This window comes from Bubalus kerabau, chromosome 7, assembly GCF_029407905.1.
Source record: "Bubalus kerabau isolate K-KA32 ecotype Philippines breed swamp buffalo chromosome 7, PCC_UOA_SB_1v2, whole genome shotgun sequence".
In the NCBI taxonomy this organism is placed as follows: Eukaryota; Metazoa; Chordata; class Mammalia; order Artiodactyla; family Bovidae; genus Bubalus; species Bubalus kerabau.
Window position 1 is genome coordinate 96,068,972 of NC_073630.1, and position 27,741 is coordinate 96,096,712.

Genomic DNA, 27,741 nt, shown 5'->3' on the forward strand with positions numbered 1-27,741 from the left:
GACTTTGGAAGGGAATAGAATGTTTTCCTTCTCTGGAAAGCATTGCCTTTAACACTGAAGGATCTCATTCCTGCAGAGGCAGTCCAGCTCTGCTTCACCTGGGTCTGCTCACCCTGAGTTGTGTGAGCCCCTCTGGCTGTCGTGCTGCTGTGGCCAGGATAGTAAAGGGTCTGGAGTCCTTGGACGAAACCCAAGAGAGAGGCTTCCTGGGAAACGGCCACGAGAGCATGTGAAAGAAGGTTATCCTAGGGGCCAGTGGCGGCTTCTGTCCCTCAGCGCCGATGGAGCAGGTGGTTTCCTAGGTCGTGACATCATAGTGTGGGCTGCAAGGGTCCTGCTGCCCCAACTCGAGGGAACACTCTGCAGTTCCAGATGCTGGGGAAGAAGATGTGCTTTCTTTCCTTCGTCCACAGTGAGAAATCAACTGGAAAATATAAGTACCATGAGCGCCAGACAGAATAGCACTTGGGCAGCCTGGGCCAAGGGTTCTGCCAAGCTCTCTGTGGGAGAGGATTCGGCTTTAAAAGCATCATCTTTCTCAGTCTCTCTGTAGCAGAAGGACCCTGCATCGGGGAGCAGTAAATCAGTAAATAATTACTGATTTATTATTTATCAGCAATAAATCCAAGATCAGCCATTTCAAATGTTATTCTTACCTGCCAATAGGAAAAATATGGAATCACTGTTTTCACCCCAGAATGTAGCCATAGTTACCAAATAAACCAACGTGGCACAGAGCGTGGTACAGCCTAGTATCTTACATAGCAGCTCTGCTCAAGGTGAGTCTGGGGGCAAGGCCTGAGCCAGTAATTTTCTCAACTGAATTTTGTGCAGTGATCACCTGTCAAAAGCAACGCTGATCAATAGAAATAAAATATGAGCCACACAAGGAATTTAAAATTTTCCAGTAGCCACATTTTTAAAAAGTAAGAAGATAAATTTAAGAACTTATTTAACCTAATACGTCAAAAATTTCATTTCTGTGTGTGTGTGTATTTCTTTCTTTTTTTTTTTGTCTTTTTTTGCTTGCACTGCAAGTCTTGCAGGATCTTAGTTTCCTGACCAGGGATTGAACCCAGGCCATGGCAATGAAAGCTCAGAGTCCTAACCACTGGACCACCAGGGAATTCCTGAATGTACATTTCACAGTTACATACATCCCAACTTGGACACCTGCTTAACTTACTCCTCTCATACTTCAAAGTTTTTCAGTATGAAATAAGTACCAAAAAGAGTAATTTTCCTTCATGTTTACGTCCACATTGACATAACTGCTTCTTCCTCTTTTTTTTTTTTTTAGAAGATTTGAATTTGATGCCAAGTGAAGTGCAGTCCTACCAAAACCATAAAGTTGTAATTAAGGGAAAACTGTTTCACACTGCTTCCTTTTAAGTGTAATTGAATTAGAAGTAAATAAAATTAAAAATTTATTCTCAATCAGCCTCACGTCAAGTGCTCTTAATCACATAGATGAGCATAGATCAGTGGCTACTGTCAGACCCTGGAGTTCCCTCACTTACCATACATATAATTGCAAAGACTCCAGTCTGCCCCAGAGTCTAGCCCACGTCAGAGCCTCAGGAGCTGGTTGCAGGAGGGTCGGATCCATGACACCTACCCCCACTGGGCTGTTGAGCCCCCTCCCTCGTCTGCCCTCACACCGCCTTTCCTCTTGCCCCAAGGAGACGCCTGTGGGAGGAGGGGGCGTGCGGAGGCATGGGGGGCCCATCTTTGCCGCTTGGGGAGGGTAACCACTCTGTCCTCTGTTGCTGGCAGGTCCACCTCCCTTTTGCGGTGGTCGGCAGCACCGAAGAGGTGAAGATTGGCAACAAGATGGCGAAGGCCAGGCAGTACCCCTGGGGTGTGGTGCAGGGTATGTACGTGGGCATCACAGCGAAGGTGCTCCTCAGCTGTCACCCCCAGAGTGACCACGCGGGAACTCGACATGGGCGGATGGAAGGGGGCCGCTGGCAGTCGTGGAGGAAGGAAAGAAATGGGGAGGCCGGTACACAACAGAGAGAAGTGTCTGCAGAGCCTTTGTGTCCATGAGGCAGCCCGTCAGGAATGCTGGGTGGTGTGGGGAATTTACTATAAATTCCTGAGCAAAGAGAGTTCTTCCCTGGGAGTTTGAACCAGTTTCATCAGCCAAGTATCAGAAAGCTGCAAAAAGTTTCTTGCAAACATGATACTTGTTTCTCCATTATCTCCTGAAAAATTGTCTTCTAATGAAATGTTTTCTCAGTCAGTATCTGAGAATTATGAGACTAAGTGACCTGTAATTGGCACTCGGGGACATGACCACAGTCTCTAACCTGAAGATATTTTTTCCTGTGTCACTTTGTTGGGCAAGGTCTCTGATTCTGTTGCCTGCCCTTGTATGTTGTGAAGGAGGTTATCCAATGCTATGGATTAAGTAGGGTGGCTGCAGAAAGAAAGTTCCTTCATCAGTTTAAGATATATCAGTCCTCTTGTTCTGAATAAAGGCAGCAAATCTATGAGAACTGAGAAAGCACAATACCTTTGAGATGTTTAGGAAAATTCTAGTGTTTATGAATCTTCCTAAATTCTTTCCAATAAGACGTTCTTCATGTTGTTGATGTGAAAGGAGAAGGGGGTGGCAGAGGATGAGATGGTTAGATGGCATTACTGGCTCAATTAACATGAATCTGAGCAAAATGCAGGAGATGGTGAAGGACAGGAGAGCCTGGTGTACTGTAGTCCATGGGGTTGCAAAGAGTCGGACACGACTTAATGACTGAACAACAACAGCAACAAGTTGTTGGTACAATTAAAGGAGGTGGTACATAAAAGCTGCCTTGTACAGGTCCCGACAGCATGGAGGGGTAGAAATCGCCAGGTGTGACAAGGTCTGGATGTAGACTCTGCTCCATCTGTCTGGGAGGTCAGCCTGCTCATCAGAACCATGCTCTGCATCTGTGGGGCAGGAGTCACATAGCCTACTTGGCAGAATTGTTACAGAGTCGAGACAGTATTTGCAGAGCTCCTCCTAGGGTGCCTTGCACTCAGCAGTCAGTATGCACTCAGCGGTCACCCTCGTCATCAGTCACAGTCATCACCGATGTCAGAAATCCTGTCTATGTTAGGGGTGGAAGGAGGATCCAGTAGAGGATCCTCGGATGACCTTGAGACCTCAGAGGTTTCAGTAGCCATGGTAACAACATCTCAGAAGCATCACTTCAGATCTTAATGACATGGCTGCTGAGAACCCTCCCTGCCTTCTTCCTCATCTCTCACAGTGGAGAATGAAAACCACTGTGACTTTGTGAAACTCCGAGAGATGCTGATCCGTGTGAACATGGAAGATTTACGAGAACAGACTCACACCCGCCATTATGAACTGTATCGGCGCTGTAAGCTCGAGGAGATGGGCTTCAAGGACACCGACCCTGACAGCAAGCCCTTCAGGTATGCGGGCACCTAGCAATCAGCTCCCCCAGGCAGCAGTCTCCGGGATGTCCTGGTGCATCACAGAAACACTCACTGGATTGAAATATCCAAGTGGGAGGGGGTCAGGCGAGGGCAGATTAACAGCGTGTATTGCCAGGCATTGCAGTACCACTTTGTCTGTATCACCTCGAGTAGCTGATGTTCCTGATGTCATTCCTGCATCCTCATTTTACAGTCGAGGAAGCGAAGGCACCACAACCTGCCCAAGTTGGAAGTGAGGGGCGTGAGTTTTGAACCCTGTTACACTCACAGAAGCATAGGACCTGGTTCAGGCGTTCATAAAGGTGTTGCCGCTCATTACAGTTGGCCCTGTTCATTTTTGCCAGACAGATTTAAGGTTGAACCTTGCCAGCAGTCCTATTTTGGCAGTGCTCTTACTGGATTTCGGTGAAGCCATACAGTTCTAAGAACACGAGTGAGTAGGAAAGGGAATAACTTACAGAGTGTCTGTTATGTATTTCCCCACACCGTTGATGGATGGAGATGAAGAGGAAGAATGTGAAGGGGAGAGTGTGGGATCAATATAGAGTTTTGTTGTTGTTTAGTCGCTAAGTTATGTCTGCTTCTTTGCAACCCCATGGACTTCTGCATCCCAGGTTTTGTGAGCCAGAGAGTGAGTGGCTGTCTGCAAAGGCCAGGCCCGGTGAGAACCCAGTGGTGGGGAAGGGTCAGCCAGGCAGAGGAAGGTGGGCTGCTGGGCTAGATTCGCCACCTCCTGGTACAGGAGAGAATCACTTTTCCATACTAAACTCATACAGTTTCTTTTCTTTTTAAATACGTATTTACTTACTTACTTATGGCTGTGCTGGGTCTTTGTTCCTGCACACCGGCTTTCTCGAGTTGCGTGGAGCGAGGTCTGCCCTCGAGTTGCAGTTCACGGGCTTCTCCTTTCGGTGGCTTCTCCTGTTTTGGAGCACTGGTTCTAGGTGCACGGGCTTCAGCACTTGGGGCACTCCGGTTCAGTAGTTGCCTGAACAGGTTCAGGACCTGTTGGCCTGAGACATGTGGGATTGTCCCAGACCAGGGATTGAACCTGTGTCCCCTGCACTGGCAGGTGGACTCTCAGCCATTGGACCACCAGGGAAGTCCCTCTTGTAGTTTCTTAATGGGGATTTGAGTTGAGGTGATACGAGGTGTCTGTTCTATGGCTGTACCAATTGGGGGCTACAGTTCATTGGAAAAGACTGTTTTCCTTTGCTTTTGTGGCTGACCTGTAACTCACACTTGGATGTCTAGGAGCCGGCTGGCCACACATTTACCTCCCAAAATATGCCCGAGGCAGCCTGCGTGCAGCGTGGCAGACTGTCCCTGGGATCTGAGCTGCCTTTAGGATGGGAGGAGGTTATTTTCTTGGAGTCGCTTTAGAGATAGTTTTGTGAGATCTGGGATGGTTTCCTGGTAGAGTGCTCCTGAGTATCCTGCGAGAATGACTGGAGACCCCAGACAAAGGGCTTCTAACCGAGATGTTCACTTTTAGCCAGGTTTGCACCATTTAGTCTTGCCCTGGGGGCTTGTGAAACTGACCGTCTTCAACCACGGGAATGTGCTTTCTGAGGCAGCGTAGAGGATCCCTTTTTGTGTATACAGGTTCAGCTGATAGAAACTTGACTCCAAGATAGCCTCAACACAGTCCTGCTTATTAAGCTGGAGGAAAATGGTAGTTGATAGTGGCAGAGGCCATCTTTATTTTTTCATAGAGGTTTTCTCTCCTCATCCCTTCCCGCCCCGCCACCCCCATAGACATGGAACAGAAGGAACCACAGAACAATGGAACCCATGTGCCTCCACTCTCATTCAAACCCAGACAGCGCTGAAGGATGAGGAGGCATCAGTCTGGGTTCAAGTCTTGGTCCTGCTACCACCGGACTTCTTAACTTGTCTGGGCTTCAGGTTCTTTATCTGTAAAATGAGGAACTGGGCTGGATCCGGGGATAGTAAGATCTAGTAGGAGTACTTTTTCCAGAATATGCCCCCGAGGAAATAAATGCGGTGGGTTCTATGAACCATGCAGTCTCTGTCCCAGTCATTCAGTTCCACCCTTATAGGATGAAAGCAGCCAGAAACCCTAACGAAAAGAACAGGTGTGGCTGCGTGGCTCTAAAAAAGATATTCACATCCTAAAAGTGGAGGGTTATGTTTAATGTTTGGTGGGACTTCAAGCCCAGGAGACAGCATCTCAAGTAACCCTGAGAGAACTGCTCTGAGGAGACGAGGGGAGGATCCATCAGGTTATATAGAAGTTTTGCCACAAAGGGCAGGTAGTCTGAACTGGTGCTGCTGCTGCCAAGTTGCTTCAGTCATGTCCGACTCTGTGCGACCCCATAGATGGCAGTGATCATTGTTAATTAAAGAAAACCAGGTAACCCGAGTGAAGGAATTTAGTGCTTCTCTATGTGTGGGAAGATGCAGGAGTCTGGACTCACTGAAGTCGTCCCTCTCATTTGCATTTTGGCCGTCCCAGGCCAGTATCCTGTGGTTTTCACATCCGGAGCTCCCTTGGGGCTCACAGCGGGGAGTGGCTGCAGTCCAATGGCTGCTAGATCCCAGGTATTCTCCTTCCTGAGTTCCCTCAGGGCTCACCAGCTCACCTTGAAGGACTGTAATCGCTGATGACTGTGACATCCGTGTTTTCTGATATGGCAGGAAATATTCCATTTCTCAGCTGCGTTCCAATAAAACTGTAGTTAGAAAAACTGGAGGGGCCAGATTTCCCTCTCAGGCTCTAATTTGGCAGCCCCTAGACTACTAGATCGGGAGAAGGCAATGGCACCCCCTTCCAGTACTCTTGCCTGGGAAATCCCATGGACGGAGGAGCCTGATAGGCTACAGTCCATGGGGTCGCTGAGAGTCGGACACGACTGAGCGACTTCACTTTCACTTTTCACTTTCATGCACTGGAGAAGGAAATGGCAACCCACTCCAGTGTTCTTGCCTGGAGAATCCCAGGGACAGAGGAGCCTGGTGGGCTTCTGTCTATGGGGTTGCACAGAGTCGGACACAACTGACATGACTTAGCAGCAGCAGCAGACTACTAGATCATCACCTGGAGCCAGTGAGCTGCCTGCAGAAGTTAGACTGCATGTGACTATTTCTTAAGTCTGTTAGAGGTAGTTTACGTCCCCAAATGTTAAGCGTTCAGCACAGCTGTGTTCTTTTCAGCTCTGGAATTTGGAGTCTGTAATGCAGGCCCCTGGATGGTGAGGGTTTCCTGCTGCTGCCCCATCTCTGCATTTGAACGACAGTTTCTCCTGCAATGCCAGGGTAGTGCCCACCATGAGGAGCATTGCTGGGTGGGTCCAGCAGGCTGTTCCTGGCAGAGCGGGGCCCAGCCCACTGCTTCGGCCTCCCAGTCTGGCGGTGGAGGTCCTTGAGACTTGGAGAGAACATGCTTTATTCACACGTCTCCCCTTCCCCATTTGGTTCCATTTCTACTGGCCTGAGGGTTCCTTTTTGAGGACAAAAAAGCAGGAAATATATAATATTGGGTTGGCCAAAACATTTGGTTTTTATGTAAGATGGTATGGAAACCCCAATGAACTTTTGGGCCAACCCAATACATCTGTATCACCAAAACCTTTACTCTCTTCCCTGTATAAGAAAATAAGAAATAGAAGTAGACCTTCTATAAATAAACATCTCCTATCACCTGAGTTCCTGGGAACCCTGGAAGCAGTTTCTCCTCTTGGAGACCCACTCACTCAACCTCAGGTGGCCCTCTTGGTGCAGGCAAGATCCTTGGAATGTAAAAGTCAACTCCGAATCACAAGTCTTGGCGGGTTGTAAGGTGAAATGAACTTGGTTTTCCTTTCCTTGGAAACCAGGACTTTACAAAGAGCCCAGCCTCTCTCCTGGAGGAGTTTCCAGCCTCCTGGGCACTTCCTGTGGGCCTGACCCTGAGGGTTCACTGCGTGAACGATGACACAGTTAAGGAAAAGCAAAAGCCACAGTTAATCTGAGGGATTTCCTGGTATTTCACCATCAAAGTCATCACGCCTGGATGCTCAGAGAAGACATTTTTTCCCTGTGCATTTAGGGTGAGGTTGGAGGAGTATCAGTGAAGGACTCCAGGCTTTTATGTTCTCAAAGTAGAGAATTCCTTCTCAGGTATACAGTGAAGGCCACCCTCCCCTCTGGGCGCCACTTCTGTTTATACCACGTGTTCATAAAATAGAGAGAGGTCTGTAAAGCCGAGGATAATGAGTGGCGGCTCCCCTGAGTATTACACCGAACCAGGAGCCAGGCGAGCTCAGGGACAGGCCACATTTGAGCCTTGGAAGTGAGTCCCAGGCACAGAAGCCGAGTCTGTGCCCAGTACTGTCCTTCAACCTGCCTGCATTCAGAGTATTGTCTCTTTTGTCTTGTGGCAGACTCTTTGTGTCACTATGCATACACATCTCCAGGTGTCAACCTGCTTTTTCTGTTTTTTAAATGTTTATTTTGGCTGCACCAGGTCTTAGTTGCAGCTTGTGGGATCTAGTTCCCTGACCAGGGATCGAACCCAGGCTCCCTGCACTGGGAGCCTGGAGACCACCCGGAAAGTCCCTTCCTGCTTGTTCTGGTGCACATCTTTTCCACCTGCTGCCCTGCAGCCTTGGAGCTCATGCTTCACTCCAGCCAGAGCACCCGTGCCTTCCCAGGACTCAGGTCCCTCATACCCGGGCCCCCTTCTGGCTGGCATTTGGGGAAGAAGTGGGGGCGGGCTGTTCACAGAAGAGGGGATGGGTCTTGTCTCTGCCGCTCGTCTCCTGGACGCCACTGCCCTCTTCCCAGCTCTCCTGCACGCCTCCAAACTCCGCCTTCTCCTGCACTCTGCCTGTCAGGTCCTATATAGTGCTGCTTTACTGCCCTTCTCTCAAGGTCACACAGTTTGCATTCCCCTGAGACTTCTTTGTTTTTAGGAGCACCAAAGCCTTGCTTCTCCGGCCATGGGAGGTGAGCTCCCACCTGAGCTAGGTGGCCGAGGCGCATGTCCCAGCTCCGTCATTTCTTCATTGTGTGACCTGCACAGATTACTGAGCTCCTCTGTGTCTGAGTTTCTCCATCTATGAAACGTGTGGTGATAATAATACCCACTTCACAGTGTGGTTGTGAGGATGACGCATTTTCGTATGTAAATTCCTCCACTAACCCTGGTGACATATGGGACTCCAGCCTGCCCTCCCCTGGTGGTCCACGAGACCTGACAGGGAGAGAGCCGCGCTTAACCTGAGTGAAGGATGGGCTGGAGTGTCAGCACTTGTTCTCCTTTGCCTTGACCTCCGTGGGCAGAGCCATCTTCTACTCAGACCTGTTGAGAGAAAATGAGAAGAGAAAGCCTGTGTTTCAGGCTGGCTTAAAGCCTCATGAAAATATTGTTCACTTCTCCCTTAGAAAAGTGTGTTAGTAAATACAATTACAAATGAAGTTTGAAGAGCTAAAAATTGCAAAAGGTGTTATCCCCTTAGGTGTTTGAGTGGATATACTATAGGGCCAGTTCCTTCTAGACTGGGGTTCACTGGCTGGAGGCATTGGGGAGGGTGTCCAGTGTCTCTCGTTCACACATGGATTTCCGCACGTGCCTGGGGAGTGTCATCTGTGAATGCATATCTAAGAAACTTACTGCACTGGACTCCTTGGAGTGGGGTTTCTCTTTCCAGCATGTTGCTTGTCATCTCGTGTCAGAGCTCCACAGCCGCTTCCTGTCCCCGGATGCAGCCATCTCATAAGCAGCCAGTGTTCAGATCATCTGGCTGCAGCAGCATCACTCTATCCTTTCTCTGGGATACGCGGTTCCCAACTTGGGGCCGCAAACTTCACTATGAAATATGTTCTACATCATGATCCAGTATATACATTGCATGAAACAATATCTGCTGTTCGTGTTTGTACTGCATTGTTTTTTTTTTTTTTTTCCTGTCCTAGTCTCTAAACTTTTTAACAGATGGGTTAAGTCCCTCGACTGGGTCATGACTCAGTTTGAAAATGGATTTCCCAAAACGGGAGCCTAGGCTAGGCTGTGTATGGGACTGGCGAAGGCAGAGTCATTCTGAGAGTTCTCAGAATTCCTAGTAGTGTTACCCAAAGGAGATTCTCTCTGTGGGTCACTTAGCAAAACTTTCCATGATGAAACAGATTTGGGGAGCTCTAAGTTAATCAGTTTAAGCAGGTTTTTGTTTTGTTTGGAAACCAAAGGCCTTTTCGGAGCACTTAAGATGAGCCTTGGTTGGCATACTAGTTACTGTCCAGTCACCTGGAACATTTAAGCAGCACAGAGATTGCTTTGCCTTTGTCGGACATCCTGAGCCAGCATCTCCAGGAGTGGAGTTTAGAAAAGTCCAATAAAACCTGCCCAGGCAATGCTGACGTGCTGCAGGTCTTGGGAGCCCCTGCACTCTGGGGCTCTCCTAAAGAGAGGTCAAAGTGACACATTGCACCTTCCTTTCGTTCTTTCAACCTGGGATCCCTTCTTTTGAAGATTTCTTGAAATTAGTGGTCTTTGGAACACATTTTGGGTCATGTTTCTTGATAGTGTTTCTATAATATTGGCTTGGCCAACAGGTTCCTTTGGATTTTTTCCTAACATCTTAACGGAAAAACCCAAATGAAACTTTTTGGCAAACCCCAAAAGCAGTGGGTGTTCCACTGCTTGTTAGGAAAGGGAGACATGTTCATTATCTTAAAATCAACAAAAACTGGGTTCCCTCCCAAAATTTAACAGCAGGGACAGGTCATCCTCTGCCTTTGGCAATTCTGACCCAAGTAATGCTGTTGAAGAGTTTACTGGAAGCTAGCAAACAAAATCAAATTTGTAAATTATTTTGTACCTTTATTATCCCACGCATTTTTCTTTATCTGTGGCTGTAGGGTTTAAATGTCAAGTCCAAATATTGCTATTGTTAGCCAGCACTGATGTTGGCTACACTTGCTTTTGTGTTCTAAGATAATGTGGAAGCCAAATATACCTCCAGAAACTTGAGACTCCTAATTGTCCATTACTGGGTAGGTAGTGTTGATACACTTGAGGGCAGGAGAACTGATTTTTTCAGGGCCAGTAAGAGCACTGATTACAGAAATAGAAATAAACCTAATTAAGATATTTGTAAGTATGTTGCTATTCCCTCCCCCCCCCCCCCCTTCATGTCCTTTTCCTCCTTCTGCATGGACAAGTGTGAACGCTGGGGTGGCTCTGGATGGAGCCTGGGGTCATCCACAGGTGCTCTTCATTTTGGAACCAGCTCTATGGATGAAATTGGTCCCTGGGTAAAGGTGGACAGTTCTGCAGACTTGTGTTACTGTAACAACTCTTGTTCTAGGGATAGTTCAAGGGAGAGCTAGAAATAATAATTTACCCACAAATGTTTCTCTGTGTGAGTGGGTGTGGGTGTCTGTGTTTCTAAGTTGTGTCACCAACGGTGCTTTTTCTGTAAATATATTTGTTCTGATTTGGAGGTGAAACTGAGTCCATGGCATTTGCTTTAAAATATTGGGCCCTAAGTTCTGTAGACAGTCAGGAGGTGGATGAGGTTTAAAATAAAAGTAAAACTCCTCCCTGCTCTATTTACAATTCATAATATCACTTGAAGAGTAGTAATTTTCTATAATATCTTTAGATACACTATTGTCTCTTTAAATGGTTCACTGAGTCTGTTTTCTAAACTGGGGGGTTGGAGGGAGCTGAGTGGGGGAGATGACATTTATCCAGCACTAATGTTATGTCAGATGCTTGTCTCGGTCTGCCCACATTCACCTCCCATAATCATATCCCTGGAAGGCATTGTATTCACATTTATATAGACAACATTGAGCTGAGAGCCTGTGCCCTTCCTCAGATCAGGCAGTAAACTGCTGTGAACCCCAAACCAGCTCTGATGGCTCTGTCTGGCTCCAGTGTCAATGCATGTCTCTCCCCACACCCCCTCTAACCTTCTAAAATTCTAATCATGTCTTCAGTGTCCACCTGGTACTGATCTGGGAGACACCAGCCTGCCCAGGCTGACCCTGTGTGAATATACACAGCAGACAGCCTGGGCAGTAAGAGGCATCCCATTAGTGCTAGGGGCTTTCCTGGTGGCTCAGTGGTAAAGAATCCACCTTCCTGTGTAAGAGACTCGGGTTTGATCCCTGAGTGGGGAAGATCCGCTGGAGAAGGAGATGGCAACCCGCTCCAGTATTCTTACCTGGGAAATCCCATGGAGAGAGGAGCCTGGCGGGCTACAGTCCATGGGGTCCCAAAAGAGTAGCGACTAAACAACAACATCAGCGTTAGTGCTATTCTGTGCTTACTGCCACATCTCTGGTTCCTATACGCTTGTCTTTCTGATCCTCACATAATTAAAAAAAGATGGTGCCATTTTATGTGTCCCTGAACCTGGTAAGCGGCAGCCTTATCTATTTTGAGGAAGCAGTTGGGTAGAAATTGTCTGAACTGAAATGTCTTATCATGCAACTTCACAACACTGTCCTTGGTTTGTGGCTTTTGAGTAGTCTTCAGGAGACGTATGAAGCCAAAAGGAATGAATTTCTGGGAGAACTTCAGAAGAAAGAAGAAGAGATGAGACAGATGTTTGTCATGAGAGTGAAGGAGAAAGAAGCTGAACTTAAAGAGGCAGAGAAAGAGGTGAGCCATCTGTCCTGCGTCCAGGGGAGACAGAGGAGATAAGCACTTGCCACGTGTATTCTATCAGAGAAGTGGCCTACCAGCGTGATGTGAAGAGCAGGACAGCCAGTCTCATTCCTGTTTCACAGATGGCGACACTGAGTGTCCTAAAGATTAAGGGGTTTATGCAGTCACATACCAACTTAGCAGCAAAGCCAAGACTAAAGCTAGATCTTAGATCTCTAGGCCTGATCCCAAAGCCCTTGTAGTTCCAGGCCAGGGTAACTGCTTCCTGGATTTCTTTTTTATTTCTTAAAAAAAAATTTTTTTTAAGCAGTATTTATTGATTATATTAGTTTTATTTTGAGAAGTTTCTTAAAATACAAATTAGAGCTTTTGGTCTATCACTTTTGATATGGAAGTTCTTTCTAATAATTAAGCACACAAACTAAATCATTACCACTTTAAAATAGTTTAAGCACACAAAATCTGCCTAAAACTGCACAGATAAACATATATTTGATTATATAAACATATATGCCCCTATTATTTAAATTAAACCAAGAAATTAATTTAGTTGCCATTAGATTAATGTTGGAGAAGGCAATGGCACCCCACTCCAGTACTCTTGCCTGGAAAATCCCATGGACAGAGGAGCCTGGTAGGCTGCAGTCCATGGAGTTGCTGAGGGTCAGACACGACTGAGCGACTTCACTTTCACTTTTCATTTTCCTGCATTGGAGAAGGAAATGGCAACCCACTCCAGTGTTCTTGCCTGGAGAATCCCAGGGACAGGGGAGCCTGGTGGGCTGTTGTCTATGGGGTCACACGGAGTCGGACACAACTGAAGTGACTTAGCAGCAGCAGCAGATTAATGTAGTGTGGAAGCTTTTAAGATCACTTAATTAAATGTAAATGTATCCTTTTTATTTGCATTTGTTTCTTATACATAATACCCTAAATATACTGCTAAATGTATGCATAGTATATTGTAAAATAAATAACTGAACATTTTCAGACATATGAATTATTTCACATGGTAATGAGTAGTAATTTGTTTTCATCTTAAGTAATATTTTCAATACAGTAAGTTTTCAAAGAGTTTAGAATGAAGGAATCAATTCTGTTCAGATTTTAAAATGACCCAATTCTTTAGCTGATATAGCTTAATGAATATTACTCATTTTCTCCTGTTAAAAGATAAACTGAGGTACATTAAAATTTATGAGTCTGTTTGTATGGACATCAATTGGAATCGGGCCTCATGGATTTCTGAGTAACATTTATCCCACTGAGAAAAAGACATAGGTTTGCCTTGATGGTAGATAATGAAAAACCTAGAGTTTACTTAATAGCTAAGTACTCAACATAGTTTTGCTGCAGGGAAAAGAAAGTTGAGCCTTATTTGCTGTTGGCTTTAAGTATCAAGTGAATGCTGGGTAAAAAATCTAGAATCATTCAGTGCGGACGTTTCCCTCCGTCCCTCCTTCCCTTTCTCTTCCTGCCTCCCCACCCTCCCTTCTTCCCTCTCCCCCTGTTTTTGTTTCTGCATTGTGATATTTTTCTAAATTTAGTTTGTCAAGGTTCAGAAATTTCTCTACATGCTCTTTTTATTTGCATAGTCTGTATACATCTATCTGTAGTCATTATGTAAGTCTTCAAGTAAATATGTATTATCTATTTTGAAAAGAACTACTCTTACCATTAGGTAAGTTTCTTACTAGGAGCATGGATGATTTTAATTTTCTTCTTTATGCTTTTTACAATGACTGTATTCTGTTATCCGAAAAACTGCACAGAGATTTCTCTTAGTCCTAAGGGATCCAAGTCTCAATAGAGCACAGCGCTCCACAGGATGCTCTTCAGACCTCTGCCTGGCTCAGCCCTAGATCCAGATCCCCTTTGGGAACTGGACCACAGGCAGCACCACGTGTGTGTTTCTGAACAGATGCAAGCAGCCTTAGACCAGCAAGCATCCCAGCCCCTCCCTCAAGCTTGTTCTCCTCCTCTCCTTTTCAGCTCCACGAGAAATTCGACCTCCTCAAGCGGACACACCAAGAAGAGAAGAAGAAAGTGGAAGACAAGAAGAAGGAGCTGGAGGAGGAGGTGAACAATTTCCAGAAGAAGAAGGCAGCCGCCCAGTTGCTCCAGTCCCAGGCCCAACAGTCTGGGGCCCAGCAAACCAAGAAAGACAAGGATAAGAAAAAGTAAGCGGTGTCCCCCATGCAGCGGGGTCTCTAACAGTTTATTCCTCTTGCATGTCTCTACTTTTCCCATTTGCAGACTGGAAACTGGTCTGTTACCAGAAAGATAAAAGCAAGTATTTTCTCTACAGTGCAGGGGAGACGATAAAGGTTTTTAAAGTATATCTAAAGGGTACACAAACACTCATGTCTAAAACTTGACCACACGATCAAGCAATCAGGACTGGAGCCGCCTGTCGTCTCCAGTAACATCTTCTGCACCAATACTAGGACTCTCGAGAAGACAGTGTATTTCTCTTCACTACTCTCTGGAGACAATCCTCCTGGCTCTTGATGAAAGAGCATCCTAAAATTATGATTGTTAGAATTATTTTTCTATTCTCTCTTGTAAGGCTTGAGAAGCCAGTCACTGACCGTCTTGTTCCCAAAATGAAAGATTCAGAAGAACTGCCAGTGGCCACTAGTTTTCCTCTGAACAAGATGATGAATTGTTTTATTGTGAAAATGAAATCAAAATGCCCATCCTATTAAGACACTTCCACCAGCTCTCAAGACATACCTGTATCCACACACACAAAGAAAATTTTTTTTTTAATATAGCCTTGATTTAATGTGCTGAGGGGTCAGACTGCTCCTGAGTTGTCACTCCCTATGATATTCCAGCAGCAGTGGCCTGAAGCCAGTGGGGGATTTGGGCCTGCCTTGAAATTCTCCTGTAATTTGAAGCTTTATGGAAATCACCTGAAAGACTCAAGGGTGCCGTTTTATGACAATTACTGTTGGTCTGACAGTAAGCACAGTGGTCAGTAAGTTACCTTAGAAGAAAACCTTAGTGGCGGCCGGGTGGTGAGCCCATGGGTGCCACCCTCTTCGTTTAATACGTGACCCTCTGAGGGCAGTGAGGAGCCAACTCAGAGCATGTTTCAGGATTCTTGCTCTCCACCCTCAGATGCTAAGGTGCCAGGGGAGAGGCTGACAACTAAGTAAACACTAAAAATGTTGGTACTGGAGCAGGCAGAAAATTACGTTCTTAGATGTAATATGGCAGACAGGCTGGAGCCTGCGCAGTCCTCAGGTCTGATCAGTGGACAGTGAGCACGGCAGTGAGGTGTTCATCTCGGTCAGTGTGCAGACCTGCCCCGCAAGGAATACTGTTATGTTGTCTGTGGTAGAAACCAACATGCACTGCTCCGTGACATGCAGAGAGTTTGCAGTTCTCCTCTGCAGACCTTGACTTTCCAAGCTCTGAGCCAGCAAGCAATGTGTGAAGGGAGCAGGGGAGCAAGCAGATTTTCTAAGCAATAGAAGGTAGTCAGTGTAGGTGAGCTGTGGTGTTGAATGGGGTTGGTACAGACCCAACCGATCGAAGGACTCCAGGGGCTGAAAATTGAGTCATGCTGTATTAATTCTGAGTGACAGCTGCCTAGATTATAATCCAGTTGAAGAACGCGCTTTGTAGTAGCTCTACACGTTGGGGGCAGTGTCGGTCACTAATGGTGACGATCCCCGTGCAGTCAGAGATTGGTGATTCCTTTAGGGAAGACACAATGAAAGCCATTTGGCATCATACCCTTGTTGATCCAAACCAACCCAGGATAAAAATAGGTTGTGTGTGTGTGTGTGTGTGTACGTGTGTACACACATCTATAGGCATGAACGAAATAGAAAAAAGCTGCTGACTCATGTTTTAGGAAACCCAAAGTCAAGTTTTCTTACCCTGAAGCACAAAGTGCATAAAGGTACACGTTTTAGAACTAAAAATGTTTTTATAAAAGACCAGCAGTGTTCCAAGGATATCTCATTTATACTGGATGTGCCTTTAAGCAATAAATATTCCAAGAGCTGATCAGCATTGTGCCTCCATTTTCAACAGTCTCTCTAATAACAGACTTCTCCGTGTAAGGAGGTTTTTCTTATCCTTTAGAACGTTTTAGGTTATTTTCTTCCCAGCCTTGGGCCTTAGACATTTATAATGCTTTTCAAGTTTATGTGAAGTGCGTGTGAATTCTATTTTAGCCTTATTTATACATTCTCAGTTATTATTAATAGGGTTAGACTGAGTTTGGTGCGCAAGAGTCACCAGATGTTGTGCCTGACAACAGCACGAACTTTTTGGTAACTTCTTCTAGGAACTTCAGCTCCCTTTCCCATTTGAACAGTGAAAGCAATTGCCAGCTGGAGGCCGGAAGTGTAAAAGTGGAAAAGAAAAATTACTTCTCTTACTGCCAGTGGAGAGTTTTGGTTAGAGAGGACCACAGACAGACAGTGACCAGGGGAACTAGAGCAGTACTTTGAAAATACATGGGAGGCTCTTTCCTTCTTGTGTAGCTGGAGGAGGAGCATGGGGAGCTGTTCGAGGGAGAAAATTTAAAAAGAGATGCGTGTTTATTCACCGGCTATGCTTCCACCTCAGAGCTTAACTAAGTTTTTCTAATAGTTTGAAATTCTTTGTTTTTTTCTATTCTAATGACACGCTCCCTCTTTAACGTAGGTAAGGCTTTGTACTTCCTCCTTGACCTGTAGTGGCATGAGAGCATATTACATGTCCTAAGATTACAGACAAGGTAGAACTAACCCTGGTACTGCCTTTAACTGGACCCCACCTCCTGCCATCTCTGGCCACCAAGTCACTTTCCTTGCTCACGGCTACACCTCAGTGGTGGAAGTGCCCGAGGGTAAGTTGTTCAGTAGACAGTGTTCATCTTTTCTGAAAACTTTGCCAGCCGGCAGTTTGGGGGTTTAAAGACGCATCCATTCCAAAAAGAAAGTTTTAAAATCTCATTTTAAAACTATACCTGGCATCTGATAATGACAGTTTACAGAATCATCCACTCATTTTTTTTTTTAAACATATTTTGATTCTTGCTAAGGAATGAAGTTGCATGTTTTGGATTTGCCTAAAATTAGACGTGTGGATCTTGAACTTGGTGTTGCTTTATACCTAAGAGGGGGAAGGCTCCTGGCATTGCTATAGCTGTAACCATATAATGATCGTCCTTTTTTTTCCCCCTCCCAAATAGATCAATAGCATGTCCTCCATCCACTATATTCCAACTGCCAAATTATTTGTTCAAAGACGTTTATTGTATATTTATTTATTCTCTGACTCTAGCAGCTCAGAAATGGAATTTTCAGCTATTCAGTACTGCTGTGATGCCCAAATCTAATAGATCATGGTTTTGTGTTATTTGAGAAAATAAAAAATCAAACCGCAAATCTTCCCAGTAGAACATGTAATGGTTTCAAGAAGTCACTCATGAATTCCGAATGACCTGCAAATGGAAACTAACCATGTGTTCTTTAATTCAGTATTAAAATTTTGCTTTTGCTTGTCATGTAGTATATAGCTTACTCAAATTTTTGGTTTTAATTTCTGTCGATTCCATAATCATTGCATGAGCATTCACCATCACCGAATGCTGGTGCTGGCGCTCCTAATTTTCCTTCTTTTAATTTATTATTATTTCTAACTTTTTTGTTTTGTTTTTTAACTTGCAGTGCAAGCTTCACATAAAGCCTGGCAAGCCAAGGATGGTCCGCATTCACCTGCTTTTGCAGTAATATTGTATCTCTGCCATCTGTGTCCTTTTATTTTTTTATTTTTATTTTTCCCCCTTCCCCAGACACCATATAACTATTAACTCATTTTGCTGAATGTTGTTGGGGGGTGGAAAATGATAGAACAAGGGAGTCACAGCAAAAGCTATGTGCAGTGGGACTTTGTTTCTGGAAACGCAAATGACTTGCCGTTTATGCCAATTCAGAGTGGCGGCAGCAAGCATGCCTGTCCTGTGACTCGAGTGTTGCTTGGGACCAAGGGAAGGAGGCTAAATTCCTCCATGTACGTCTGACAGGAAAACTTCTCACCACCTCAGCAGCTGAACTGTAAACCTGAATAGCTCTGACAACTTGCTTTTCTTGATTATTCATCTCCATGATGGAAAGGCTCTGAACGCCTTCTGCTGCTTCTCCTCACCTGCCCCAACCAAGGTAGCTTTGTATGTAGGCAGAACGGTGGGTAAGCTTTACCTGACTTTCACCCTTGCATGGATTTTTTAAAATTATTACTATAATAACATTATTTGGCCTGGATTGTGGATCTGTTCAGACTGGTTTGTCTCCTCTTATGGCTTTAAAAACATGTCTGAACCCCTATCTTAAGTCCTAGCCAAGTTGGCCTGTAATAAGAAATCAGTGATTATATTTACTTGTGTCAGGGCAGCCTTGGCCCTCTCACAGATAGCCCTCTCCAAGGCTGATCATACAACGTTCTTAGTAGAAGAGTCTTCTACTAAAATTAATGGGCTTTCTGCAACTTGTTTGCTACTAACAATACCCCATCTTTTCATAAACACACCTAAATCTGCTCTCAGTAGGCTGAGGGCGAGGGCCTAATGACTGACTCCAGGATATCAGTGCTTTGAGTAACATTTTTCAATAATTCCAAGGAGAAATTTTCCAGAAATATTTAAAATAGAAAATTTGTTATAAACTGTATCATCTTGCAGCACAAGTTTGAGGAGATTTTGTCATTTTAAGGTAGAAATGGGAAGGGACATAATACAAACCCATGAGTCAAGAAAGCAGAAATCCAACTTCACATCCCAATTTCCTTGCATATTTTGATATTTGGCCAAAAGAGGGATGAAGGAATAGAACATCTGGTCTTTCAAATCCAGTTGTCTTGAAGGAATGGCCTCACCAAGACTCGCTCAACCTGCCCTCTACGTTTAAGACCCATTGCCCCATCAACAAGAATTAGGAATTAGTCACATTTCAGGACATAGACTACATATGCCAGATTTGTATGGAAAGGAGCATACCTAATTTATTTTCTATACTTTTCCTTCTTGAAGCTTATCCTTTCAGTTTCTTAGTTATCCCCCCTCCCCCCATAAAAACAAAACACTCCCAGCTTCTCTCTGACTCCATAGTCTCCAACTTCTTACTTGAAAGAATAACATTTCTTATGAATCTGACCCTTCACCCCTGCGTTTTCCTTTTGGCCCTCCCTAGTCATCCATTAGATGGGCTTCTCTAGTGGCTCAGATGCTAAAGGATCCACCTGTAATTCAGGAGACCCAAGTTCAATCCCTGGGTCGGGAAGATCCCCTGGAGAAGGGTCTTCATTAAGTCATACATTAAGTGAACAGAACACATACACACTTTTTTTAAAAAATTTAAATAGTAAGTCTCTAGCTGATTTCAGTAAATTTTCAACCTTCTCTTTATCCTCAACTCTTAGGGAAAGAAGGAATGGGCTTCCATGAACTGATTTAGGCTTAATTAGGCAAAGCAAGGAATCAGTTTTCATGGAAGCTCAAACTAAGCTGGGATAGAAACTGCAAACCAGAAGCGGCAATAGAGGTATAAAGACAGGCTTTAGAAGCTCCGGGATCAGTGTTTCTGCTTTTGTTTTTGAATGATTCTAGTCTGAAGCTAGCTGTGCAGCAGCCAGACATCAGGTGGCATGCTGATTCTAATCGTGGGCTGAATTTGCTCAGACGCTGTGCACCAGACAGAAGCTTGAATACTAGTGCTGTATGCTTGTTCCAGTCATTGCTTGTGTGCTCATTTTTGTGCCTTGTAACAGGAAATACACTTCTAAATCCTAAGAATGCATCCCTTGAAAATGACCATTTTACATGCATCGCTAAAGCCTTTTTAAAGTGAGCCCAACCGCAAAAGGCATCCAGCTGACTTTTTGATTCCAAGATTGTTGATTGATTTTTTCCCCCCATTAAATTTTTCACAGAAAAACAAATCATGGAGAGTCAGGGAATAAAAAGTCAAAAGAAACATATAAAAGCTTTTTTTTTTTTTTTTAAAAAAAAAAAAAAAAACTGCGTTGCTTCTGAACTTTTTTCTGCCCCTGCTCCCCGGTCCTGTTTGGTTTGTTATTGCTGCCCTCTCTTCTTTCTGTATCTGTGCCTTTTTTCACAGTAGTCCTTGGCTCTGCACGGAGTAAATGATACCCTCAAATCTAATTGGATGTGCTTTCGCCTTTGCATGTAAGTACAGTAGTAAGAAACCTTTGAGATCTTTTTGGCTTTTTAGAGAAACAAATGGGATAGGTGGAATTATTTCTTTTTTCCTGGATGGGGGTAGGGAGGTATTGGTTTGAGTAGCCTTTGTTTTCTTTTTTTAAAAGAAAGAAAACTATATTTTAAATGGCTCACATTTCTTTTTCACAAGAAACAGAGATTTGACTTTTCCTTGGTGTCAGTGTGGAAGTCAGAAATTATCAATCCCAGTCTGTGTTCTACATAGTGTTGTGGGTTCATTGGATATTACAGAAGGTCCTTGGTTCTCTTTTGTTGTTATTTTTGCTTGTGCCATGTGATGTGCAGGACTTCAGTCTCCTGACCAGGGATTGAACCTGAGTCCTCAGCAGTGAGAGCGTGAAGTCTTAACCACTGGACCCCCAGGGAAGTCCCAGAGGGTCCTTGGTTCTGACTGTGTAAGTAAAGCTAGAATGAGAAACTACTACCTTCCACTAGAGAAAAACAAGAGAAAGTTTTTTTCATATTACACTGCCTTTATGACTGCTTAGTTTTTTGGTGATCCTGGTTTAATGATTTTTCCCTTGTGCTAACTACTACCAAGGATCACTTTTTTTTTTTTTTTTTTTTGCCAAGACAGCTCTTGCTGGCCCTTCCCCAGATCTTTTGTTCAACCATTATGACCATGCTTTTGCTTCTTCTGGACTTTAGATACCTATGACAGTTTCAAGAAGGATGTGATGGAAAAGCACTTATGAGAATTTACGGGCAGTTGAGAGACGACCTTTTCTCAGCTTAGGCTCTTTATTAATTGGTGGTGGTTTTGTCCAGAAAGGACACCTCAACCAGGGGAACATTTAACAGAATGCTGGGCACAGGTTACTCATCTTCTTTCTCTGCTTTGTGATCTCACCAGCAATAACACCTCATATCTTGTGCACCTCAAACAAACAGACTTGGTTTCCTCACTTGCTTGACATATCCATCGGTGTTTCATAATACAGACTGTTGAATCAGGTTTTCAGCTGTTACCAACTCATGTCATACTGTCTCTGTGTGGTCCTACCAAAACTGTGCATTGAGATCCCTTTGCTTTGCCATTTGCAAGTGTCTGAAGTTGTCAAGTCTCAACTTCCAGAAGTCTTGGTTCCATTGACAGGATACATATGTGATGACTCTTTAGGGGGAATTGACGTCAAGTCTAGATTGTATGTAGGTATGAAGGGAATTTTTTAAATAAATGGAAGATTAAGCTGTGAACAGCATTACAACTGTGTCTGTTCCTTAATTTTAAAATATGCTGATATGCCTTAAACTGTAGTTGTAGATCACTGTCATTTTGCTGTTGGAAAATAACCAATGTGTTTTTAAAACTGTTGTGTAATCTCCTTTCAGTGTTAATGCAGAATTGTCATATATGTAAACTGCATGTTAGACACTTGTCTTTTTTAAAAAACTAAAACAACTGTATTGGTGTGAAGCATATCATTTTTTTCAAGTATGAAAGTAATCCCGTAGCAAACTGGCTCGGTCATTTGGTGTCTGTGGAGGTAGGAGCGTGGTGGACAGGTAATCTATGCATATCACTAGTGCCAAGAACATAAAGTGGGGGAAAATATATTTTTACCCAAACATTGTGTGCCCTTTTGTGAGTTCTTTTTAGTCACTGTTTGATATACAAATGTACACGTGTTTATAATACTGGATAAAAGAAATAGGGATGGAAGTGTCTCATGCTTTCCTGCTTTGTCTGGACTTGAACTGCTACCATCTGGGCAGCACCACCTCCTCCAAGACGCTTGCCACGTGGTGTTCTGTGCTTCATACACCGTCTCTGCCACCCTCTGTCCCCCATTCCCATCCCCTTCTACCCTGATTAGCACCCCACCGCCCCCGCCGAGGCAGCCTCTTCCTCGGCCTCTGGTGCCAGCTCTACTGCTGTTGCTCCCCACCTCGACTGCCATCCTTTTACTGACACACCACTGTTCCTTCAGTTTGTTGTAGAGAAGCTCCTTTTTTTTTTAAAGCCTTTTAAGAATCAACTTTGAATCTGAACCTTTCTTTTTTCTCTTCTGTAGCTTCTTCTTTATGTAACCATCCTGTTGACAAGCCCTACTCTCTCCTAATGGACATAGAGCATTAGAAGAGCAGGAGCTGTCTGTTCACACGTGTTGGGGAAGAGTTACCTCATTTCCACCATCGCCTCCTGTTCTTTAAAGTCTGGGTCAAATACTGCACTGCTGTTTGTATTTGTCAATGTCTGTTTACAAACCACTGCCCATAGTGGTTACTAAAATGACTTGTCACCAAAAACAGTAATACTTAATAATACTCCTTAAAAGGAAATTGAGTGAAACAGAGAACTTGGGCCAAAACCCAAAGTAGCCATGTGTTGGGATCTTGCTTAGCTGTCACGTTCTTGAAGCTGCTGACCCAAGAACTCATGGACTGAAGACAGCATGGACCCTAGTCTGAGGGTCCACAAACGATCTCATGTAAACTCCAGACCTCTGTCCCATGAGCGACCTTCTGAACAGTCCCATCAGGACCCTCAACCATCCATCAGGTCATAAGATTGGGGCAACAGTTTTCCTTCCTCTTGGTAGCTTGATGGGTTGTTTTGAAGTTTGGGGTATTTTTCTAAACATTTGATATTGCATGAACAAAGATGGCTGCAAGTTTTAAATTTGGAGTGTTCTATTGATACAATATTTTTATTTTTCAGCTGATCGTCTGCCTCTTGAGAGAGAGAAGTGGGCATCCTTCCTTTAAATTCAGGAACCATTGTTGTTTTATTTGACTCTTTCTGTTACCTGCATCCTATATATAAGTTTTTGGGGTTTGGGACTCTGTTTTGGAAAAAAAAAATTTTTTTTCTACTTAGCCAGTTTTATGTATTGGTTATTCAGACTTAGTTTTGGTATCAAAATTATGCCAATTTTAAGCTCAAGGGGAAAGTTAGGTGACATTCAAGCCACAGAACCGTGTTTCAGATGCTCCTCATCGCAGACACAGCAGCAAGCCCCAGTGCTGTCACTGGGACTTTGACCTGCAAGTCTTAATCATGTTTAAAATGTGCCAGGGCTGGGTAGGTGGTTTTTCTGCCTCTGGGACTCAATTTATATTTAAAGGTACGTTAAAATAACTTTCTGGCCCATGCTTGCCTTTTTATTTATTGTGAAGCTCTTCTTTACCACGTGTCCAGAGTTTTTGTGTCCTGGACCATGGAAACAAACCCCCAAGTACATATCCTGTCCCAGACAACAGGAGCGTTGTAAACAATGGTTCTCATGCACATCTGCCAGTCAGCCAGGTGGCTTTCTCCACTCTGTTTGCCAAAGGAGGAAAAAAAAATGCTGAAAATTGCTTCAAGTACACCCACACGCACACACACACTTCTGGCTGTGGAGTCAGTGACTTCCGATGCTGACTCGTTTGTGATGGGCTGGATGCAGGGGTAGGTTGTTTTGTCAGCAGTCACCTCTTAGGGGCAATTTTTGTAGTCAAGGTGCAATTTCCAAACTCATTTCTATTTTAAGCATGAACATGCAGTTTGCTACCTTTTCATTTCTTGTCAATAGTTTTTGCTTATTTCCATCACTTTTTGGCCCCATAACAGATGGATATTGGTGGCATGAGTTGCATTTGGTAAAGATCCTTGAGAGAGTTCCCCGCTTTATTTAAGAATGGTAAACATATGCTTTGGTTGAAAGGTGAAATGATGAAGCAACAGTGCCTGCCTCTTGAATCATTTGATTCTTGGAAAGAGATTATTTAGTCTAATTGGATAAGCATACTGGCGAGAGGCTTCCTTTACTTAGACACTGTTATTACATGTTATTAAAATCAAGTTCATCTGAGCCATTAAATAGTTAAAATATGAGTTGAGAGCCATCCCCTCCATATTACACTATAATCTGCAAGGATAGAAATCTGCTAAGATGTGATCAGTGGTTTGACGGATGGATGGGTGGGTATCAACTCATTAACTGATGCTACAGCATGACATACTATCAGTCTTGTAAGTTGAACACAGACATCCTATTGTGTGAAACCACTGTGATTACTAAGCACAATGATTGGATTTCTTTTTAAGCTCCTTTCATTATTTTAATATCAACTTTACCCTGTCACTCGTTTTGAAAACAAATTTTGTGTCAGATTGTAAAGACATTTTTTGAGCAATATTTAAAACTCAAATTAGGCAGTATTTTTGTCCTTAAGGAGAGAAATGTGTAATCTATTACTGCTGTTCCCCTTTTAGGCCTCAGGCTAGAGAAGTGTAATGGTGACATCTTAGTGAGAGGGGCGAGAGAGCTGGCTGTTCCATCTAGGTTGGTTTCTATTCAGTTATCTAGGGAGAGTGGGTAATGGACAGCACAGGTCAAGCACACAGCTAACCTCCCGTTTACTTCAGGTTCTTTTTCTCAAGTGTTGATAAAACTGGTAGGTTCTCAAGTTCTCTTGGCTGACCAGCTAAGAGAGATGAAAAATAAACATTACTCGCTTGTCCCAAAGTAGATTGTTGAAAAGCAGGGAGAACTGAACCAGCTGAACCTATTTTGATAACAGGCTTTTTATTTTTCATCGTCTTTTAAAAAAAAACCTTGCTTCAGCTACAGACTCGGCCTTATTGCTCAAAGTGTATCCTAGATGATCTCTTTGAGATTGGCACAGCACATGTATAAAGGAGAAACCTGATCTTCTGAATTAGTATGCACTGAGCTGAGTGAGATAAAATTAGGTCATCATACCAGTAGGCTCGACTGTACTTTTTCGCATCGACTGTACCTAAACTTCCTTCTTAGTTATTTTGACTTTTCTGCTTATCATTGTCCCGTATGGGTAAACAGTTCTGGACATCTGAAAAACTAAGTAAATAATTTTCACTGTACTTAAATGACAGTTCTATGCAAAACCTTTTGCTTTGCAGATGACTGCCATCTTTCCACCTTGGAGACAGTGTTGGCAACATGGCTCACTTTGAAGATCCTTGCATTTGAATCCTTAAGACTGTGGTATTTAGTCCTTGTGATTGTTACCATGTAGCTTTCAGATCAGTCTCTAGCCAACAAGTGGCACCCTCAGGGCTGAATGTGTTAATATGAAAAGACTAATTGCAAGCCTGGGTATCTGCTCACCTCCTTTTCCAACCTTCCTATTCTGACAGGCAGCTGTAAATAAATGAGATCTTTTGATTATTAGTGGAACATCGTAGGAGGTACAGATGAAGATTTCATGTCTTCCTCAAGTCAGTTATTTGCAGTACTGTGAATTGAAACGGCCTGTCAGTCCACTACGGAAACTTTCTTGGCACCAAAGAAAAGCTTTTTTTCTTGGCAAATTATGGCACCGAGAGGCATGAAGCTTTAAGGTTGGTTCCTGTCCAAAAAAAAAAAAAAATTTGTGTATGATGGGGGTAGGATGCACAATAGCGTTCTACAAACTCTGCCTAACCGTGCCCTGCACAGGGCTTTTGTAACGCTGAAGAGGTGCAGCTCTAGCTCTCCTTGCCCTTGCTTTACATCCATCCGTCTTCCCACTCTTTCCTCTCCCCAAATACTTTTATACTACACTAGGCCAACATTAGGCACTGGGGGATGTAGCCACATGCTATGAACTGCATGTCTCTGTATACCTCATACAGCAAACTCTGGGAGTAAGAGGTAAGCCCTTTCTGGGCTAAACTGCAAGAGATAGTATTCTAAAAAGCAAAACACACTAATTGCTTTTCAGTAGTTTTAAGTTCACTGGCCTACTGTTATGTAACATAGTAAGGTCAAAAGTTTTGACATTTGATGTGCCATGAAACTCATACTTTGAGTTGAGAGAAATGGAGAGGTTCAGCCTCCTAGAACCTGAAAAACCTAGAGTTGTGGGCTGTCTAAACTTCTCTATCTGGTAAGATGTTCTTGGTTACCTCTTAGGACAGCTTGTCAATGACCCAGAGGTGGCACAGGGAGAGGCATATCTCTGTACTACACATGGGTCTTACATCACGCAAACCACTGCGGAAGGTCCCTGACTTAATATGGTTTGACTTCGTGATGGTGTGAGTGATATACATTAAGAAGAAACTGTAGTTCTGGATTTGGATCTTGTCTTGGGCCAGCCATATGCAGTACGGATATTCATTTTGCTGGGCAGTAGCAGCAGGCAATGGCATCCCACTCCGGTATTCTTGCCTGGAAAATCCCATGGATGGAGGAGCCTGGTGGGCTGCAGTCCATGGGGTCGCTAAGAGTCGGACACAACTGAGCGACTTCACTTTTCATTTTCATGCATTGCAGAAGGAAATGGCAAACCACTCCAGTACTCTTGCCTGGAGAATCCCAGGGACGGAGGAGTCTGTTGGGCTGCCGTCTATGGGGTCGCAGAGTTGGACACGACTAAAGTGACTTAGCAGCAGCAGCAGCTCCTAGTCAGCCATGCACTCATGAAAGGAAAATAACTGATAGACTTAGAACCAGTTTTCCACTTAAGGGCAGGATTCAACAAATTCCATAAGATACCTGATTCCTGTGTTGTAGAACAGGCTTTGTGTTAAATGGATTCAGCCCAACTGGAGGTTAATGTTAAGTGTATTGAGCACTTGAGGTGGACTAGGTTCATAAGCTATGGTGTTTAGTAGATTAGGTGCACTAAATTCATTTTTGATTTAAGGATATTTTCAACTTATTGAGTTCATCAAGATATAACTCTGTTGTAAATAGAGGAAGGTCTGTAATCTGTAAACTTCTTAATACGGTGAGGGGAAGCTGTCAGTTTAACTCCTTGTACCTAGCTTTACCACGTTTAAGGCTATACTTCCATCTTCTGTCCTACTGCTAAGCTAAGTCGCTTCAGTCGTGTCCAACTCTGTGCGACCCCATAGACGGCAGCCTACCAGACTCCTCCGTCCCTGGGGTTCTCCAGGCAAGAACACTGGAGTGGGTTGCCATTTCCTTCCCCAATGCGTGAAAGTGAAGTGGCTCAGTCGTGTCCCACTCTTGGCGACCCCACGGACTGCAGCCTACCAGGCTCCTCCATCCATGGGGTTTTCCAGGCAAGAGTACCGGAGTGGGTCACCATTGCCTTCTGTCCTATGATCAGCCAAATCCAACTGAAAATGAAAGCAGCAAGCTTTTGGGACTTGGCTATTTTCAAGTATTCCCAAGCATATTTCTAGGGTGCAGGACCAAACAACTTAACCAAACATTAGGATCTTGAATTTTTAGAATGTTTTTGTTGTTGTTGAGACATACTTAGCCACATCTAAGTCCCAACATGGCAGATCTTGGTAATTTCCCATCAGTCCCATGTGCACAGGCCTCCCATGGCTTAAGTGATGTGAACTTACAGCTGCACATGATGATGTTTAGCAACAAGAGGTGAGAGCTTAAACTGCTTATTCCGTCACAGTAAGCCCAGTTTCTCCTGAAACTTAAAAAGATGGTTTTTCTAAAAGCACCATCTAGTGGCCAAACCTCAAAATACTAATAGGCTTAGGAGA

The 27,741-nt window shown here is 44.1% G+C and overlaps 1 protein-coding gene across 6 annotated transcripts in view; it reads left to right on the top strand.

Moving 5' to 3' along the window:
- Positions 1 to 23,132, top strand: part of SEPTIN11 (septin 11) — a 98,011-nt gene extending 74,879 nt beyond the window's left edge. For 5 of the 6 annotated variants that reach the window (XM_055588856.1, XM_055588861.1, XM_055588862.1 and 2 more), the window contains exons 6-10: positions 1,777 to 1,873; positions 3,258 to 3,426; positions 11,932 to 12,064; positions 14,063 to 14,250; positions 17,746 to 21,719. In XM_055588856.1, the coding sequence (XP_055444831.1) occupies positions 1,777 to 1,873; positions 3,258 to 3,426; positions 11,932 to 12,064; positions 14,063 to 14,250; positions 17,746 to 17,761 (603 nt within the window). In that variant the 3' untranslated portion in view covers positions 17,762 to 21,719. Of the gene's footprint in view, positions 1 to 1,776; positions 1,874 to 3,257; positions 3,427 to 11,931; positions 12,065 to 14,062; positions 14,251 to 17,745; positions 21,720 to 22,327 lie in introns of those variants that run through there. The other variant, XM_055588858.1, reaches the window with a different exon arrangement.
- The last annotated feature ends 4,609 nt before the right edge of the window (positions 23,133 to 27,741 follow it).